This window comes from Salmo trutta, chromosome 23 (genome assembly GCF_901001165.1).
Source record: "Salmo trutta chromosome 23, fSalTru1.1, whole genome shotgun sequence".
Lineage (NCBI taxonomy): Eukaryota > Metazoa > Chordata > Actinopteri > Salmoniformes > Salmonidae > Salmo > Salmo trutta.
This window is the reverse complement of record NC_042979.1, coordinates 22660435-22678657: the sequence shown is the minus strand read 5'-3', so window position 1 is coordinate 22678657 and position 18223 is coordinate 22660435. Positions and strand designations below refer to the sequence as shown.

The following is an 18223-nucleotide window of genomic DNA, read 5'->3' as shown; positions in this document are numbered from 1 at the left end:
ATGTACAGTACATAATTGTAGTTTTGTAGAGGTTATGACAATGTTGAAATGAAGTAGTGGATGGTAATATGGGCTGACTTGTTAGGACACATACAGTTTGTGTTTACTGTTACAGGGAAGAAACACAGTTATAACACACATTCTTACACCCTGATACAACATCCAACTATGTCCTCTTCCCTGAACTCTGTTAGATAAAAACAATGAGTCCAAGCCCAGATATTACATGTGTATGAAATATAACCACACCTTTCCAAAATAAAAAGAGAGACTGGTGCTTTTAAGTGGTGGGATGTTTTGGGCTTGTCTCTGCAGTAGTTACAGTGACTGAACCAGAACAATCATCAGAAAAGGGAAAGAGCACTCAACAATAAATAGGAAAATACATTTGCCTGACAAAATACCGTATCAACTCCCACGCTCCTCGCAAATATACACCCGTGTTGGCTGCTAAATTTGAATTACGTGATTCATTTAAAAAATACATGAATCGATCACTAATTCCCCTAAAAGGACACAAATTACTAAACATGAGTGCTTCTTTTTTTCCGGTTCAGCTAAGATCGTTCACTCCCAGTCTCTGAATCATCAAATCCAACCCCCATCTCATGAACTTCTAATGGACTCTTCAAAGGCAAGAAAATAACAGAGCCCCCTCCCCTTGGCAACAGGACTTCTCCAAGCAACAACCATGGCTCTGGATCCTTGTTTCACCATTGATTGGCCAGCATGCCTTGTCCTCATTTGATTGGCCAGTATGTCTTGGCCTCATGTGATTGGCCAGTATTCCTTTGCTTCATTGCCATTGGCTGACACAAGCCATCTTCAAATTATCATAGTTATTCGCTGTAAGACTTCATCATATTCTCAATCAAAGTCCTTTGGGGGCTTGAAAAAAAGTTATTTTTAGTAGTTCTTGTTCCGTTGTTTCATCTTGCAAAAGGTATGGTGGGACCACAGTGGCGAGAGTGATTGTGTGTGTGTGTGTGTGTGTGTGTGTGTGTGTGTGTGTGTGTGTGTGTGTGTGTGTGTGTGTGTGTGTGTGTGTGTGTGTGTGTGTGTGTGTGTGTGTGTGTGTGTGCGTGTGTGCGTGCGTGCGTGAGCGTGTGAACGTGAGAGAGAGAGAGAGAGGTGGTGGGGACAGCAAATTCACTGGGATACTATGACCTTCAAATATTAACATCTACAGGAAAGTAAAATGACAAAATGAGAGTCAAAAAGGCTTTTGGCATCTTAACTCCCCAAAGCAAAGTTTATAAAAAGGTCTTCCCCCTTAGAAGTCCACCTCTCCCCGGCACTCAGACTGTCTTTTAAAAAGTGCACCTTGGGGGTTGTATGGTCCAGTCAGGGCGAGTCCACTCCGCCCTGTCTAAAACCCTCAGGCTGGGCGCTATAAAGACAAGATGGCTGCACAGAGAACCAGGGTGGAGGTGACCAGCAGGCCGGTGGTCTGAACCCGGCCCACCGAGTTGACGTCACCTCGGGACGGCTCGGCTGATTCGTGACTGGTATCATCTAGATGGAGGAAGAAAGGAGGGAGAGAGGAGGAGATAAGAATCCCTGAGACGTCAAGAGATATCATCATTTAGCTGCAACGACTGAAACATTAATGTATGAAATGGAGTGGTGGCTTTGTCATTCCATCAACTTTCTATGTGACTGACTTATCCATTCAGTTGGTACAATGGGAAAATATGAGCCCCTTCGGAAATTCTGTATCAGGAAATATAATTTGTCATACCCGGGTACACAGACACTCTCAAGCATGCAGGCAGGCACGTACCCCTACACACAGTTTCTAGAGTCTTACAAACCTCTTGGTTCTAGGGAATTGTCCACCCTCTCATTGACGTCAAAGACCCGATCGTGAACACTGACAGTTTTCACACAATTGTCTGCAACAAAAGGAAAGAGTGGGACGTGAACATTCACAGCGAGCCCAAGATTGATATTCGACTCTCACACAATGCATTAAAAGTTTTTTCACAGTTTGAAAGAAATAGAAAATAGAATGTTCTTTCAGAAATCCACTTACTTGCTGGTCTGACGAACACCTTCAGTCGAAGGCAACTTCTCCTTCCATTGTCAGCAACGGTGGATGCTGTGAAAACATTTCAGTTATGTTAGGAACAATGCTTACGTACTTTAATGCTAACAGCAAATAACCGAGAGCTATTCTGTACAGACATACGTCAAACAGAGAGCTATCACACCCCAAACAAGGTGAAAATTCCACTGACTTAAAGGTTCTCAACGGATGCAATTTGTGATAAATGTAGCATACTGTCTGTCGACCAATGCCTGAAACACATCTTTCTATTGGCTATTGAGTGAGGGCAACATCTGCACCTGAGACTTCCATTAGCTTCAAATAACAAAAACACATGCTCCCGAGTAACATCCACATCTGCTACTCAAACTTCCATTGGTTAAAAGAACAGTCTGCACCTGCTACTCAAACTTCTATTGGCTCCAAATTTCATCCACCTCTGCAACACAGAAACCGATTGGCTCAGAGTAACATCACCATCTGCAATGAAGTATTTGATTGGCTGCAGAGGCCATCAACACCTGCCACTGGGTTCTATTAGCAGTAAAGTAGCACAACCCTGCTACACAGACGTCAACTGTGGATAACTGGAATATGACAGCTGCTTCACTAAATCTCAATGGTGGCAAGTCACTTCAACTCAGGCCGCTCCAACTTCTGACCTGTCAACAACTAGACAATGTCACCTAGGACATAGTCACCAAACTAGACTGCGGCGGTTTCATATTGTGTGATGTCTTGAGAAGCAATAGTTCTGAAGTCCCTGTCACTCTTCTATACGGAAAGTAGGTTGTGACTGAGATCTTGTTCTTGTTGCTAGTTTGACAGACTCCGACCTGTGCTTGTATTCATCCATAGAATGGCTCTGTTCTTCTCCCACCCCACCCAGACTGACTCTATAGAATGGCTCTGTTCTTCTCCCACCCCACCCAGACTGACTCTATAGAATGGCTCTGTTCTTCTCCCACCCCACCCAGACTGACTCTATAGAATGGCTCTGTTCTTCTCCCACCCCACCCAGACTGACTCTATAGAATGGCTCTGTTCTTCTCCCACCCCACCCAGACTGACTCTATAGAATGGCTCTGTTCTTCTCCCACCCCACCCAGACTGACTCTATAGAATGGCTCTGTTCTTCTCCCACCCCACCCAGACTGACTCTATAGAATGGCTCTGTTCTTCTCCCACCCCACCCAGACTGACTCTATAGAATGGCTCTGTGTTCTGACAACATCATTTCCTGGCCTGCCTGGGGTCTCAAGCTGCTCTTAATCTAGTCATAAATCCCCACCCACCACTCAGGGCACCATAATGGTGTGTGTGTGTGTGTGTGTGTGTGTGTGTGTGTGTGTGTGTGTGTGTGTGTGTGTGTGTGTGTGTGTGTGTGTGTGTGTGTGTGTGTGTGTGTGTGTGTGTGTGTGTGTGTGTGTGTGTGTGTGTGTGTGAGAGAGAGAGAGGCAGTTTGTCCTATAGACTATCCCCTATCCTGAGATTATCTTCTTCAAGCAACAGTCATCGAAAAAAAAGTCTAAAATACAACAGGACAATGGATGAAGATACTCCAAACGTTTAGAATTTTAAAAATCCATCAGATATTGACAAAGCACATAATGTAACGCGTAACGCGTGTCATGTGTGGAGGACCAAGACGCAACAGGGAAGTGTATACTCATCTTCTCTTTTTAATATATAAGAAGGAGAAACAAAATAAACACGTATACAATTAACAGAAACAACACTAACAGTTCTGTCAGGTGACAAGCACAAAACAGAATACAAAACAAGAACATAAACCAAAAACCCCGGAACACATAAATACAACACCCCTCTAAGTACACACACACCCCGAACCATATAAAACAAATACCCCCTGCCACGTCCTGACCAAACTACAATAACCAATAACCCCTATTACTGGTCAGGACGTGACAGTACCCCCCCCCCCCCCCCCCCCAAAGGTGCAGACCCCGTATGCACCTGACAACAACCCCAAAATAAATCCCTAAACGAAAGGGAGGGAAGGGAGGTTGGCTGCCGTCGTGCAACTCCCACCCTCCCCAAACCTCCTACAGTGGAGGTGGCTCAGGCTCAGGTCTTAGTCCCCTACCTGACCAGTCCACCCCCACTGAATACCTCGGCCTGAAGCATGTCACTGTAGACCCTGGACTGTACTCTGGGAGCTCTGGACTGTAGGCCGTCTCTAGGAGCTCCAGACTGTAGGCAGACTCACTCGGTTCCGGACTGTAGGCAGACTCACTCGGTTCCGGACTGTAGGCCGTCTCACTCGGTTCCGGACTGTAGGCCGTCTCACTCGGTTCCGGACTGCACACTGTTGCCGGATACTCTGGACGGGGTACTGTTGTCGGACACTCTGGACGGGGAACTGTCTTCAGAAGCTCGAGACTGGGCTGACGCACTGGAAGCCTGATGCGTGGGGCTTGTAGGGGAGGTACCAGCCTGGAGACACGCACCTCAGGGCTAGTGCGGGGAGCGGGAACAGGACATACTGGACTGGGCTGATGTACTGGAAGCCTAGTGCGTGATGCTGGTACTGGAGGTATCAGACTGGAGACACGCACTTCAAGGCGAGTGCGAGGAGCGGGAAACACTGGACCGTAGAGGTGCACTGGCGGTCTCGAGCGCAGGACTGGCATCGCCCTTACTGGCTGGGTGCCCACTTCCCCATGGCAAATGCGGGGCGCTGGCACTGCGCACACCGGCCTGAAAATACTTGGCCTCGCCACAGTACGCATTACCCCTAAGCACGGGACCTGTCCAGTCATATGTTGCCTAAAAAAGGCACGGGGATTTGGCTTGGGGCTCAATCCTCGCCCAGCCAAACTACCCGTGTGCCCCCTCCCCAAAAAAATATTGGGGCTGCCTCTCGGGCTCCATTAACTCCTCCATAGCCCTGGAAATGCTCATCCTCATCTCCGCCCATGTCCATCCTTCTTCCTCCTGCTCCTTACCCCGCTGCTTGGTCCGTGGTTGGTGGGTAGTTCTGTAATGCGTGTCGTGTGTGGAGGACCAAGACGCAACAGGGAAGTGTATACTCATATTCTCTTTTTAATATATAAGAAGGAGAAACAAAATAAACACGTATACAATTAACAGAAACAACACTAACAGTTCTGTCAGGTGACAAGCACAAAACAGAATACAAAACAAGAGCATAAACCAAAAACCCCGGAACACATAAATACAACACCCCTCTAAGTACACACACACCGAACCATATAAAACAAATACCCCCTGCCACGTCCTGACCAAACTACAATAACCAATAATCCCTATTACTGGTCAGGACGTGACACATAACACATTTTACTCGTACGGACAAATAACGAGTTCAGGGATTTTGGTGGGAATTTAGGTATTCAATTTATTGTAAAAAAAAATATTATAATGCACTCAAATATACAATGTCTTATTGTATCAGGTATTTTTAAATATTTTGTGTTAAAATAAAGAAAATTATATATGCCTCATTTGCATAAATAAGATATTTGCCCACATAAATTCTAATCAAATCAAATTGTATTTGTTTTAAGAAAAATACATGTTTAGAATGTATTTACTAAAATAAACTGAAGTAAAAAAAATAAGAAAACAGAAAAATAACAAATAATTAATGAGCAACAATAACATAACAGTAACTAGGCTATAAACAGAGGGTACTTCATTAACATCAAGGGGTTGAACAGGGCTGCAACCACCAAACACCTGCTCTGTCTACCCTACCTGCTCTGTCTACCCTACCTGCTCTGTGTCACCCTACCCGCTCTGTCTACCCTACCTGCTCTGTGTACTCTACCTGCTCTGTCCACCCTACCTGCTCTGTCTACCCTACCTGCTCTGTCTATCCAACCTGCTCTGTCTACCCTACCTGCTCTGTGTACTCTACCTGCTCTGTGTACTCTACCTGCTCTGTGTACTCTACCTGTACTGTGTACTCTACCTGCTCTGTGTACTCTACCTGCTCTGTGTACCTGTTTTCACCTGCACTGTCAACCCTACCTGTACTCACCTGCACTGGTACCCTACCTGCACTCACCTGCTCTGTCTACCCTACCTGCTCTGTCTACCCTACCTGCTCTGTCTAAACTACATGCTCTGTCTACCCTACCTGTTTTCACCTGCACTGTCAACCCTACCTGTACTCACCTGCACTGGTACCCTACCTGCACTCACCTGCTCTGTCCACCCTACCTGCTCTGTCTACCCTACCTGCTCTGTCTATCCTACATGCTCTGTTCACCCTACCTGCTCTGTCCACCCTACCTGCTCTGTGTACCCTACCTGCTCTGTCTACCCTACCTGCTCTGTCTACCCTACCTGCTCTGTCTACTCTACCTGCTCTGTCTACCCTACCTGCTCTGGGAACCCTACCTGCTCTGTCTACTCTACCTGTTTTCACCTGCTCTGTCTACCCTACATGCTCTGTCTACCCTACCTGCTCTGTCCACCCTACCTGCTCTGTCGACCCTACCTGCTCTGTCCACCCTACCTGCTCTGTCTACCCTACCTGCTCTGTCTACCCTACCTGCTCTGTCTACCCTACCTGCTCTGTTGGCCCTACCTGCTCTGTCTACTCTACCTGCTCTTTCTACCCTACCTGCTCTGTGTACCCTACCTGCTCTGTCTACCCTACCTGTTCTGTCCACCCTACCTGCTCTGTCTACCCTACCTTCTCTGTCTACCCTACCTGCTCTGTCTACTCTACGTGTTTTCACCTGCTCTGTCTACCCTACATGCTCTGTGTACCCTACCTGCTCTGGCTACCCTACCTGCTCTGTTTACCCTACCTGCTCTGTCTACCCTACCTGCTCTGTGACCCTACCTGCTCTTTCTACTCTACCTGTTTTCACCTGCTCTGTCTACCCTACCTGCTCTGTCTACTCTACGTGTTTTCACCTGCTCTGTCTACCCTACATGCTCTGTCTACCCTACCTGCTCTGTCTACCCTACATGCTCTGTGTGTACCCTACCTGCTCTGTCTACCCTACCTGCTCTGTGACCCTACCTGCTCTTTCTACTCTACCTGTTTTCACCTGCTCTGTCTACCCTACATGCTCTGTCTACCCTACCTGCTCTGGCTACCCTACCTGCTCTGTTTACCCTACCTGCTCTGTTTACCCTACCTGCTCTGTGACACTACCTGCTCTTTCTACTCTACCTGTTTTCACCTGCTCTGTCTACCCTACCTGCTCTGTCTACCCTACCTGCTCTGTCTACTCTACCTGCTCTGTCTACCCTACCTGCTCTGGGAACCCTACCTGCTCTGTCTACTCTACCTGTTTTCACCTGCTCTGTCTACCCTACATGCTCTGTCTACCCTACCTGCTCTGTCCACTCTACCTGCTCTGTCTACCCTACCTGCTCTGTCCACCCTACCTGCTCTGTCTACCCTACCTGCTCTGTCTACCCTACCTGCTCTGTCTACCCTACATGCTCTGTGTGTACCCTACCTGCTCTGTCTACCCTACCTGCTCTGTGACCCTACCTGCTCTTTCTACTCTACCTGTTTTCACCTGCTCTGTCTACCCTACATGCTCTGTCTACCCTACCTGCTCTGGCTACCCTACCTGCTCTGTTTACCCTACCTGCTCTGTCTACCCTACCTGCTCTGTGACACTACCTGCTCTTTCTACTCTACCTGTTTTCACCTGCTCTGTCTACCCTACCTGCTCTGTCTACCCTACCTGCTCTGTCTACTCTACCTGCTCTGTCTACCCTACCTGCTCTGGGAACCCTACCTGCTCTGTCTACTCTACCTGTTTTCACCTGCTCTGTCTACCCTACATGCTCTGTCTACCCTACCTGCTCTGTCCACTCTACCTGCTCTGTCTACCCTACCTGCTCTGTCCACCCTACCTGCTCTGTCTACCCTACCTGCTCTGTCTACCCTACCTGCTCTGTCTACCCTACCTGCTCTGTGACCCTACCTGCTCTTTCTACTCTACCTGTTTTCACCTGCTCTGTCTACCCTACCTGCTCTGTCTACCCTACCTGCTCTGTCTACTCTACCTGCTCTGTCTACCCTACCTGCTCTGGGAACCCTACCTGCTCTGTCTACTCTACCTGTTTTCACCTGCTCTGTCTACCCTACATGCTCTGTCTACCCTACCTGCTCTGTCCACTCTACCTGCTCTGTATACCCTACCTGCTCTGTCCACCCTACCTGCTCTGTCTACCCTACCTGCTCTGTCTACCCTACCTGCTCTGTTCACCCTACCTGCTCTGTCTACTCTTCCTGCTCTGTCAACCCTACCTGCTCTGTCTACCCTACCTGCTCTGTCTACCCTACCTGCTCTGTCCACCCTACCTGCTCTGTCTACCCTACCTGCTCTGTCTACCCTACCTGCTCTGTCTACCATACCTGCTCTGTCTACTCTACGTGTTTTCACCTGCTCTGTCTACCCTACATACTCTGTCTACCCTACCTGCTCTGGCTACCCTACCTGCTCTGTTTACCCTACCTGCTCTGTCAACCCTACCTGCTCTGTGACCCTACCTGCTCTTTCTACTCTACCTGTTTTCACCTGCTCTGTCTACCCTACCTGCTCTGTCTACTCTACGTGTTTTCACCTGTTCTGTCTACCCTACATGCTCTGTCTACCCTACCTGCTCTGTGTACCCTACCTGCTCTGTCTACCCTACCTGCTCTGTCTACCCTACCTGCTCTGTCTACTCTACCTGCTCTGTCTACCCTACCTGCTCTGGGAACCCTACCTGCTCTGTCTACTCTACCTGTTTTCACCTGCTCTGTCTACCCTACATGCTCTGTCTACCCTACCTGCTCTGTCCACCCTACCTGCTCTGTCTACCCTACCTGCTCTGTCCACCCTACCTGCTCTGTCTACCCTACCTGCTCTGTCTACCCTACCTGCTCTGTCTACCCTACCTGCTCTGTTCGCCCTACCTGCTCTGTCTACTCTACCTGCTCTGTCTACCCTACCTGCTCTGTGTACCCTACCTGCTCTGTCTACCCTACCTGCTCTGTCCACCCTACCTGCTCTGTCTACCCTACCTGCTCTGTCTACCCTACCTGCTCTGTCTACTCTACGTGTTTTCACCTGCTCTGTCTACCCTACATGCTCTGTTTACCCTACCTGCTCTGGCTACCCTACCTGCTCTGTTTACCCTACCTGCTCTGTCTACCCTACCTGCTCTGTGACCCTACCTGCTCTTTCTACTCTACCTGTTTTCACCTGCTCTGTCTACCCTACCTGCTCTGTCTACTCTACGTGTTTTCACCTGCTCTGTCTACCCTACATGCTCTGTCTACCCTACCTGCTCTGGCTACCCTACCTGCTCTGTTTACCCTACCTGCTCTGTCTACCCTACCTGCTCTGTGACCCTACCTGCTCTTTCTACTTTACCTGTTTTCACCTGCTCTGTCTACCCTACCTGCTCTGTCTACCCTACCTGCTCTGTCTACTCTACCTGCTCTGTCTACCCTACCTGCTCTGGGAACCCTACCTGCTCTGTCTACTCTACCTGTTTTCACCTGCTCTGTCTACCCTACATGCTCTGTCTACCCTACCTGCTCTGTCCACCCTACCTGCTCTGTCTACCCTACCTGCTCTGTCCACCCTACCTGCTCTGTCTACCCTACCTGCTCTGTCTACCCTACCTGCTCTGTCTACCCTACCTGCTCTGTTCGCCCTACCTGCTCTGTCTACTCTACCTGCTCTGTCTACCCTACCTGCTCTGGCTACCCTACCTGCTCTGTCCACCCTACCTGCGCTGTCTACCCTACCTGCTCTGTCTACCCTACCTGCTCTGTCTACCATACCTGCTCTGTCTACTCTACGTGTTTTCACCTGCTCTGTCTACCCTACATGCTCTGTCTACCCTACCTGCTCTGGCTACCCTACATGCTCTGTCTACCCTACCTGCTCTGTGACCCTACCTGCTCTTTCTACTCTACCTGTTTTCACCTGCTCTGTCTACCCTACATGCTCTGTCTACTCTACCTGCTCTGGCTACCCTACCTGCTCTGTTTACCCTACCTGCTCTGTCTACCCTACCTGCTCTGTGACCCTACCTGCTCTTTCTACTCTACCTGTTTTCACCTGCTCTGTCCACCCTACCTGCTCTGTCTACCCTACCTGCTCTGTCTACTCTACCTGCTCTGTCTACCCTACCTGCTCTGGGAACCCTACCTGCTCTGTCTACTCTACCTGTTTTCACCTGCTCTGTCTACCCTACATGCTCTGTCTACCCTACCTGCTCTGTCCACCCTACCTGCTCTGTCTACCCTACCTGCTCTGTCCACCCTACCTGCTCTGTCTACCCTACCTGCTCTGTCTACCCTACCTGCTCTGTCTACCCTACCTGCTCTGTTCGCCCTACCTGCTCTGTCTACTCTTCCTGCTCTCCTACCTGCTCTGTTCGCCCTACCTGCTCTGTCTACTCTTCCTGCTCTGTCAACCCTACCTGCTCTGTCTACCCTACCTGCTCTGTCTACCCTACCTGCTCTGTCCACCCTACCTGCTCTGTCTACCCTACCTGCTCTGTCTACCCTACCTGCTCTGTCTACCATACCTGCTCTGTCTACTCTACGTGTTTTCACCTGCTCTGTCTACCCTACATGCTCTGTCTACCCTACCTGCTCTGGCTACCCTACCTGCTCTGTTTACCCTACCTGCTCTGTCTACCCTACCTGCTCTGTGACCCTACCTGCTCTTTCTACTCTACCTGTTTTCACCTGCTCTGTCTACCCTACCTGCTCTGTCTACTCTACGTGTTTTCACCTGTTCTGTCTACCCTACATGCTCTGTCTACCCTACCTGCTCTGTCTACCCTACCTGCTCTGTTCGCCCTACCTGCTCTGTCTACTCTACCTGCTCTGTCTACCCTACCTGCTCTGGCTACCCTACCTGCTCTGTCCACCCTACCTGCTCTGTCTACCCTACCTGCTCTGTCTACCCTACCTGCTCTGTCTACCATACCTGCTCTGTCTACTCTACGTGTTTTCACCTGCTCTGTCTACCCTACATGCTCTGTCTACCCTACCTGCTCTGGCTACCCTACCTGCTCTGTCTACCCTACCTGCTCTGTCTACTCTACCTGCTCTGTCTACCCTACCTGCTCTGGGAACCCTACCTGCTCTGTCTACTCTACCTGTTTTCACCTGCTCTGTCTACCCTACATGCTCTGTCTACCCTACCTGCTCTGTCCACCCTACCTGCTCTGTCTACCCTACCTGCTCTGTCCACCCTACCTGCTCTGTCTACCCTACCTGCTCTGTCCACCCTACCTGCTCTGTCTACCCTACCTGCTCTGTTCGCCCTACCTGCTCTGTCTACTCTACCTGCTCTGTCACCCTACCTGTACTCACCTGCACTGTCACCCTACCTGTACTCATCTGCTATGGCTACCCTACCTGCTCTGTCTACCCTACCTGTACTCACCTGCACTGTCAACCCTACCTGTACTCACCTGCACTGGTTACCCTACCTGTACTCGCCTGCTCTGTCGACCATACCTGTACTCACCTGCTCTGTCTACCCTACCTGTACTCACCTGCTCTGTCCACCCTACCTGTACTCACCTGCACTGTCTACCCTACCTGCACTCACCTGCACTGTCTACACTACCTGTACTCACCTGCACTGTCTACACTACCTGTACTCACCTGCTCTGTCTACACTACCTGTACTCACCTGCTCTGATTACCCTACCTGTACTCACCTGCACTGTCTACCCTACCTGTACTCACCTGCACTGTCTACCCTACCTGTACTCACCTGCACTGTCTTCCCTACCTGTACTCACCTGCTCTGTCTACACTACCTGTTCTCACCTGCTCTGGTTTTAGACCCCATCATAGCACTGAGACTGCACTTGTGAAGGTGGTAAATGACCTTTTAATGACGTCAGACCGAGGCTCTGCATCTGTCCTCATGCTCCTAGATCTTAGTGCCGCTTTTGATACCATCGATCACCACATTCTTTTGGAGAGATTGGAAACCCAAATTGGTCTACATGGACAAGTTCTGGCCTGGTTTAGATCTTATCTGTCGGAAAGATATCAGTTTGTCTCTGTGAATGGTTCGTCCTCTGACAAATCAATTGTAAATTTCGGTGTTCCTCAAGGTTCCGTTCTAGGACCACTATTGTTTTCACTATATATTTTACCTCTTGGGGATGTCATTCGAAAACATAATGTTAAATTTCACTGCTATGCGGACGATACAGAGCTGTACATTTCAATGAAACATGGTGAAGCCCCAAAATTGCCCTCGCTAGAAGCCTGTGTTTCAGACATAAGGAAGTGGATGGCTGCAAATTTTTTACTTTTAAACTCGGACAAAACAGAGATGCTTGTCCTAGGTCCCAAGAAACAAAGAGATCTTCTGTTGAATCTGACAATTAATCTGGATGGTTGTACAGTCGTCTCAAATAAAACTGTGAAGGACCTCGGCGTTACTCTGGACCCTGATCTCTCTTTTGAAGAACATATCAAGACTGCTTCAAGGACAGCTTTTTTCCATCTACGTAACATTGCAAAAATCAGAAACTTTCTGTCCAAAAATGACGCAGAAAAATTAATCCATGCTTTTGTTACTTCTAGGCTCGACTACTGCAATGCTCTACTTTCCGGCTACCCGGATAAAGCACTAAACAAACTTCAGTTAGTGCTAAATACGGCTGCTAGAATCCTGACTAGAACCAAAAAATTTGATCATATAACTCCAGTGCTAGCCTCCCTACACTGGCTTCCTGTTAAGGCAAGGGCTGATTTCAAGGTTTTACTGCTAACCTACAAAGCATTACATGGGCTTGCTCCTACCTATCTTTCCGATTTGGTCCTGCCGTACATACCTACACGTACGCTACGGTCACAAGACGCAGGCCTCCTAATTGTCCCTAGAATTTCTAAGCAAACGGCTGGAGGTAGGGCTTTCTCCTATAGAGCTCCATTTTTATGGAATGGTCTGCCTACCCATGTGAGAGACGCAGACTCAGTCTCAACCTTTAAGTCTTTACTGAAGACTTATCTCTTCAGTAGGTCCTATGATTAAGTATAGTCTGGCCCAGGAGTGTGAAGGTGAACGGAAAGGCTGGAGCAACGAACCGCCCTTGCTGTCTCTGCCTTGTCGGTTCCCCTCTTCCCACTGGGATTCTCTGCCTCTAACCCTTTTACAGGGGCTGAGTCACTGACTTACTGGTGTTCTTCCATGCCGTCCATGGGAGGGGTGCGTCACTTGAGTAGGTTGAGCCACTGACGTGGTCTTCCTGTCTGGGTTGGCGCCCCCCCTTGGGTTGTGCCGTGGCGGAGATCTTTGTGGGCTATACTCGGCCTTGTCTTCGGACGGTAAGTTGGTGGTTGTAGATATCCCTCTAGTGGTGTGGGGGCTGTGCTTTGGCAAAGTGGGTGGGGTTATATCCTGCCTGTTTGGCCCTGTCCGGGGGTATCATCGGATGGGGCCACCGTGTCTTCTGATCCCTCCTGTCTCAGCCTCCAGTATTTATGCTGCAGTAGTTTATGTGTCGGGGGGCTAGGGTCAGTCTGTTACATCTGGAGTATTCTCTTGTCTTATCCGGTGTCCTGTGTGAATGTAAATATGCTCTCTCTAATTCTCTCTTTCTCTCTTTCTTTCTTTCTCTCGGAGGACCTGAGCCCTAGGACCATGCCTCAGGACTACCTGGCATGATGACTCCTTGCTGTCCCCAGTCCACCTGGCCATGCTGCTGCTCCAGTTTCAACTGTTCTGCCTGCGGCTACGGAACCCTGACCTGTTCACCGGACGTGCTTGTTGCACCCTCGACAATTACTATGATTATTATTATTTGACCATGCTGGTCATTTACGAACATTTTAACATCTTGACCATGTTCTGTTATAATATCCACCCGGCACAGCCAGAAGAGGACTGGCCACCCCTCATAGCCTGGTTCCTCTCTAGGTTTCTTCCTAGGTTTTTGGCCTTTCTCAGGAGTTTTTCCTAGGGAGTTTTTCCCAGCCACCGTGCTTCTTTCACATGCATTGCTTGCTGTTTGGGGTTTTAGGCTGGGTTTCTGTACAGCACTTTGAGATTTCAGCTGATGTACGAAGGGCTATATAAATAAATTTGATTTGATTTGATTTGACTCTGTCTACACTACCTGTACTCACCTGCACTGTCTACCCTACCTGTACTCACCTGCACTGTCTACATTACCTGTACTGATCTACTCTGTCTACACTACCTGTTCTCACCTGCACTGTCTACACTACCTGTACTCACCTGCACTGTCTACCCTACTTGTACTGATCTACTCTGTCTACACTACCTGTACTCACCTGCACTGTCTACCCTACCTGTACTCACCTGCACTGTCTACCCTACCTGCACTCACGTGCACTGTCTACCCTACCTGTACTCACCTGCACTGTGTACCCTACCTGTACTCACCTGCACTGTCTACACTACCTGTTCTCACCTGCACTGTCTACCCTACCTGTACTGATCTACTCTGTCTACACTACCTGTACTCACCTGCACTGTCTACACTACCTGTACTCACCTGCTCTGTCTACCCTACCTGTACTCACCTGCTCTGTCTACCCTACCTGTACTCACCTGCTCTGTCTACCCTACCTGTACTCACCTGCTCTGTATACCCTACCTGTACTCACCTGCACTGTCTACCCTACCTGTTCTCACCTGCTCTGTCTACCCTACCTGTACTCACCTGCACTGTCTACACTACCTGTACTCACCTGCTCTGTTTACCCTACCTGTACTCACCTGCTGTCTACACTACCTGTACTCACCTGCACTGTCTACCCTACCTGCACTCACCTGCACTGTCTACCCTACCTGTACTCACCTGCTCTGTCTACACTACCTGTTCTCACCTGCTCTGTCTACACTACCTGTACTCACCTGCACTGTCTACCCTACCTGTACTCACCTGCACTGTCTACACTACCTGTACTGATCTACTCTGTCTACACTACCTGTTCTCACCTGCACTGTCTACACTACCTGTACTCACCTGCACTGTCTACCCTACTTGTACTGATCTACTCTGTCTACACTACCTGTACTCACCTGCACTGTCAACCCTACCTGTACTGATCTACTCTGTCTACACTACCTGTACTCACCTGCTCTGTCTACCCTACCTGTATTCACCTGCACTGTCAACCCTACCTGTATTCACCTGCACTGTCTACCCTACCTGTACTCACCTGCACTGTCCACCCTACCTGTTCTCACCTGCTCTGTCTACCCTACCTGTTCTCACCTGCTCTGTCTACACTACCTGTACTCACCTGCACTGTCTACCCTACCTGTACTCACCTGCACTGTCTACACTACCTGTACTGATCTACTCTGTCTACACTACCTGTTCTCACCTGCACTGTCTACACTACCTGTACTCACCTGCACTGTCTACCCTACTTGTACTGATCTACTCTGTCTACACTACCTGTACTCACCTGCACTGTCTACCCTACCTGTACTCACCTGCTCTGTCTACACTACCTGTACTGATCTACTCTGTCTACACTACCTGTTCTTACCTGCACTGTCTACACTACCTGTACTGATCTACTCTGTCTACACTACCTGTTCTCACCTGCGCTGTCTACACTACCTGTACTCACCTGCACTGTCTACCCTACTTGTACTGATCTACTCTGTCTACACTACCTGTTCTCACCTGCACTGTCTACACTACCTGTACTCACCTGCACTGTCTACCCTACCTGTACTCACCTGCACTGTCTACCCTACCTGTACTCACCTGCACTGTCTACCCTACCTGTACTCACCTGCTCTGTATACCCTACCTGTACTCACCTGCACTGTCTACCCTACCTGTACTCACCTGCACTGTCTACCCTACCTGTACTCACCTGCACTGTCTACACTACCTGTTCTCACCTGCACTGTCTACCCTACCTGTACTGATCTACTCTGTCTACACTACCTGTACTCACCTGCTCTGTCTACCCTACCTGTACTCACCTGCACTGTCAACCCTACCTGTACTCACCTGCACTGTCTACCCTACCTGTACTCACCTGCACTGTCTACCCTACCTGTACTCACCTGCACTGTCTACCCTACCTGTTCTCACCTGCTCTGTCTACCCTACCTGTACTCACCTGCACTGTCTACACTACCTGTACTCACCTGCTCTGTTTACCCTACCTGTACTCACCTGCTCTGTCTACACTACCTGTTCTCACCTGCTCTGTCTACCCTACCTGCACTCACCTGCACTGTCTACACTACCTGTACTCACCTGCTATGTCTACACTACCTGTACTCACCTGCTCTGTTTACCCTACCTGTACTCACCTGCTCTGTCTACCCTACCTGTTCTCACCTGCTCTGTCTACCCTACCTGTACTCAACTGCACTGTCTACCCTACCTGCACTCACCTGCACTGTCTACCCTACCTGTACTCACCTGCTCTGTTAACCCTACCTGTACTCACCTGCTCTGTCTACACTACCTGTACTCACCTGCTCTGTCTACACTACCTGTACTCACCTGCTCTGTCTACACTACCTGTACTCACCTGCACTGTCTACCCTACCTGCACTCACGTGCACTGTCTAGACCGCCTCATTAATTAATGTTGTTGTCACGTTCTGTTTCATGTGTATTAATAGCAGTGTGTCAATAGCAGGATACCCTCGGATTAAAAATCACCACGCTTGGCTCCGTATTACACCTCTCTATACATACTGTACATTGTTTGTGAGATCAGACATAATATCACTAGAATCTGAGTGTTCATCTTCGGAAGTTGCTTTCATTTCAGTGCATCTCATTTGTAAACATTTCAACTGTATTAAATTATTACTTTTTTAAATTCACCCATCAAAATAAAGTTATCTTTCTTGTGATGTAAGTGTTGAGATGGTGCATTAACTCCCTGACAAAGCTTTATTGTTCTCATAAATGCAACGGAAGACTATGTATTCCATTGAGCCCATTTCAGCCATTACCGGTGTGTTTGGCAGGTAATTACAAACATTTCCGCAGTCATAACGTTAATGGAAATAAACGACAGGCACACGCAAGAGTATAAAGGAGTTGCAGGAGTGAAATGAAAGCAATAAATCCAGCGAGATTTAAGTGACAAGTGGATTTTGCACCCCCAAACACAGGAAATAGGCTGAAAAAGACAGATCCTCAGGTGGGTGGGGCATGGTCATTGCTACTTATTCCCAGTGAATGATACTGGCAGTAAATTCCAGATAAAAACTAGCCTTGTCAGTATTTCCACAGCGGAAGACTGGGCTTCCCATTTCAAAGCACTTAGCGTGACTATGAAACAAGATAAAAATTGTCTTTAAAACTTGATGATGAGAGAAAAAAAACAGCCAGGGGTGTCAATCATGACTCTTCTGTCTGTGTCAGCAAGTATCGTGTAACTTACCTCACACCCCTACAGTGGCAGGCACACAGGCCAGACTGCACTAGCTCCCTTTCCATTCCCAGACAGACAGACAGACAGACAGACAGACAGACAGACAGACAGACAGACAGACAGACAGACAGACAGACAGACAGACAGACAGACAGACAGACAGACAGACAGACAGACAGACAGACGAACGACTCTGCCTCGCGCGCTGCGACACTGGATCTGTGGTTAGTCATGCCATGCAGCCCAGCAGAGGAAACTAGGAGGGCAGAGTAGATGGACTGGAGGACAGTAAACCTCATGCAGACACTCAGAGTATACAAATAAACAACAAATTCAGAAAACATCCTCTCATGGTACCCGTGTGGCTCAGTTGGTAGAGCATGGTGTTTGCAACGCCAGGGTTGTGGGTTTGATTCCCACGGGGGACCAGTACGGAAAGAAAAAAAGAATTTTTTTTATAAATGTATGCATTCACTACTGTAAGTCGTCTGCTAAATGCCTAAAATGTAAATGTGAAAAAAATGAACACACACCATCCTATGAATGTGTTGCAGATGCTCCCACACACAATTTTCTTTAACCTTTACTTAACTAGGCAAGTCAGTTAAGAACAAATTCTTATTTACAATGATGGCCTACACCAGCCAAACCCAGACAACACTGGGCCAATTGTGCGCCGTCCTATGGAACTCCCAATAACAGCCAGTTGTGATAGAGCCTGGATTCAAACCAGGGTGTCTGTAGTGACGCCTCTAGAACTGAGATGCAGTGCCTTAGACCAC

General features: G+C 48.7%; 1 protein-coding gene across 2 annotated transcripts in view; it reads right to left on the bottom strand.

The window, feature by feature from the left end:
- Positions 1-1084: 1084 nt before the first annotated feature.
- LOC115159606 (ephrin-A5b-like) overlaps positions 1085-18223 on the bottom strand; it is a 68753-nt gene continuing 51614 nt past the window's right edge. The window contains exons 3-5 of one of the 2 annotated variants that reach the window (XM_029709481.1): positions 2036-2101; positions 1815-1898; positions 1085-1515 (exon numbers count right to left, since the gene is read on the bottom strand). In XM_029709481.1, the coding sequence (XP_029565341.1) occupies positions 1391-1515; positions 1815-1898; positions 2036-2101 (275 nt within the window). In that variant the 3' untranslated portion in view covers positions 1085-1390. The remainder of the gene's footprint in view (positions 1516-1814; positions 1899-2035; positions 2102-18223) is intronic. The other variant, XM_029709482.1, reaches the window with a different exon arrangement.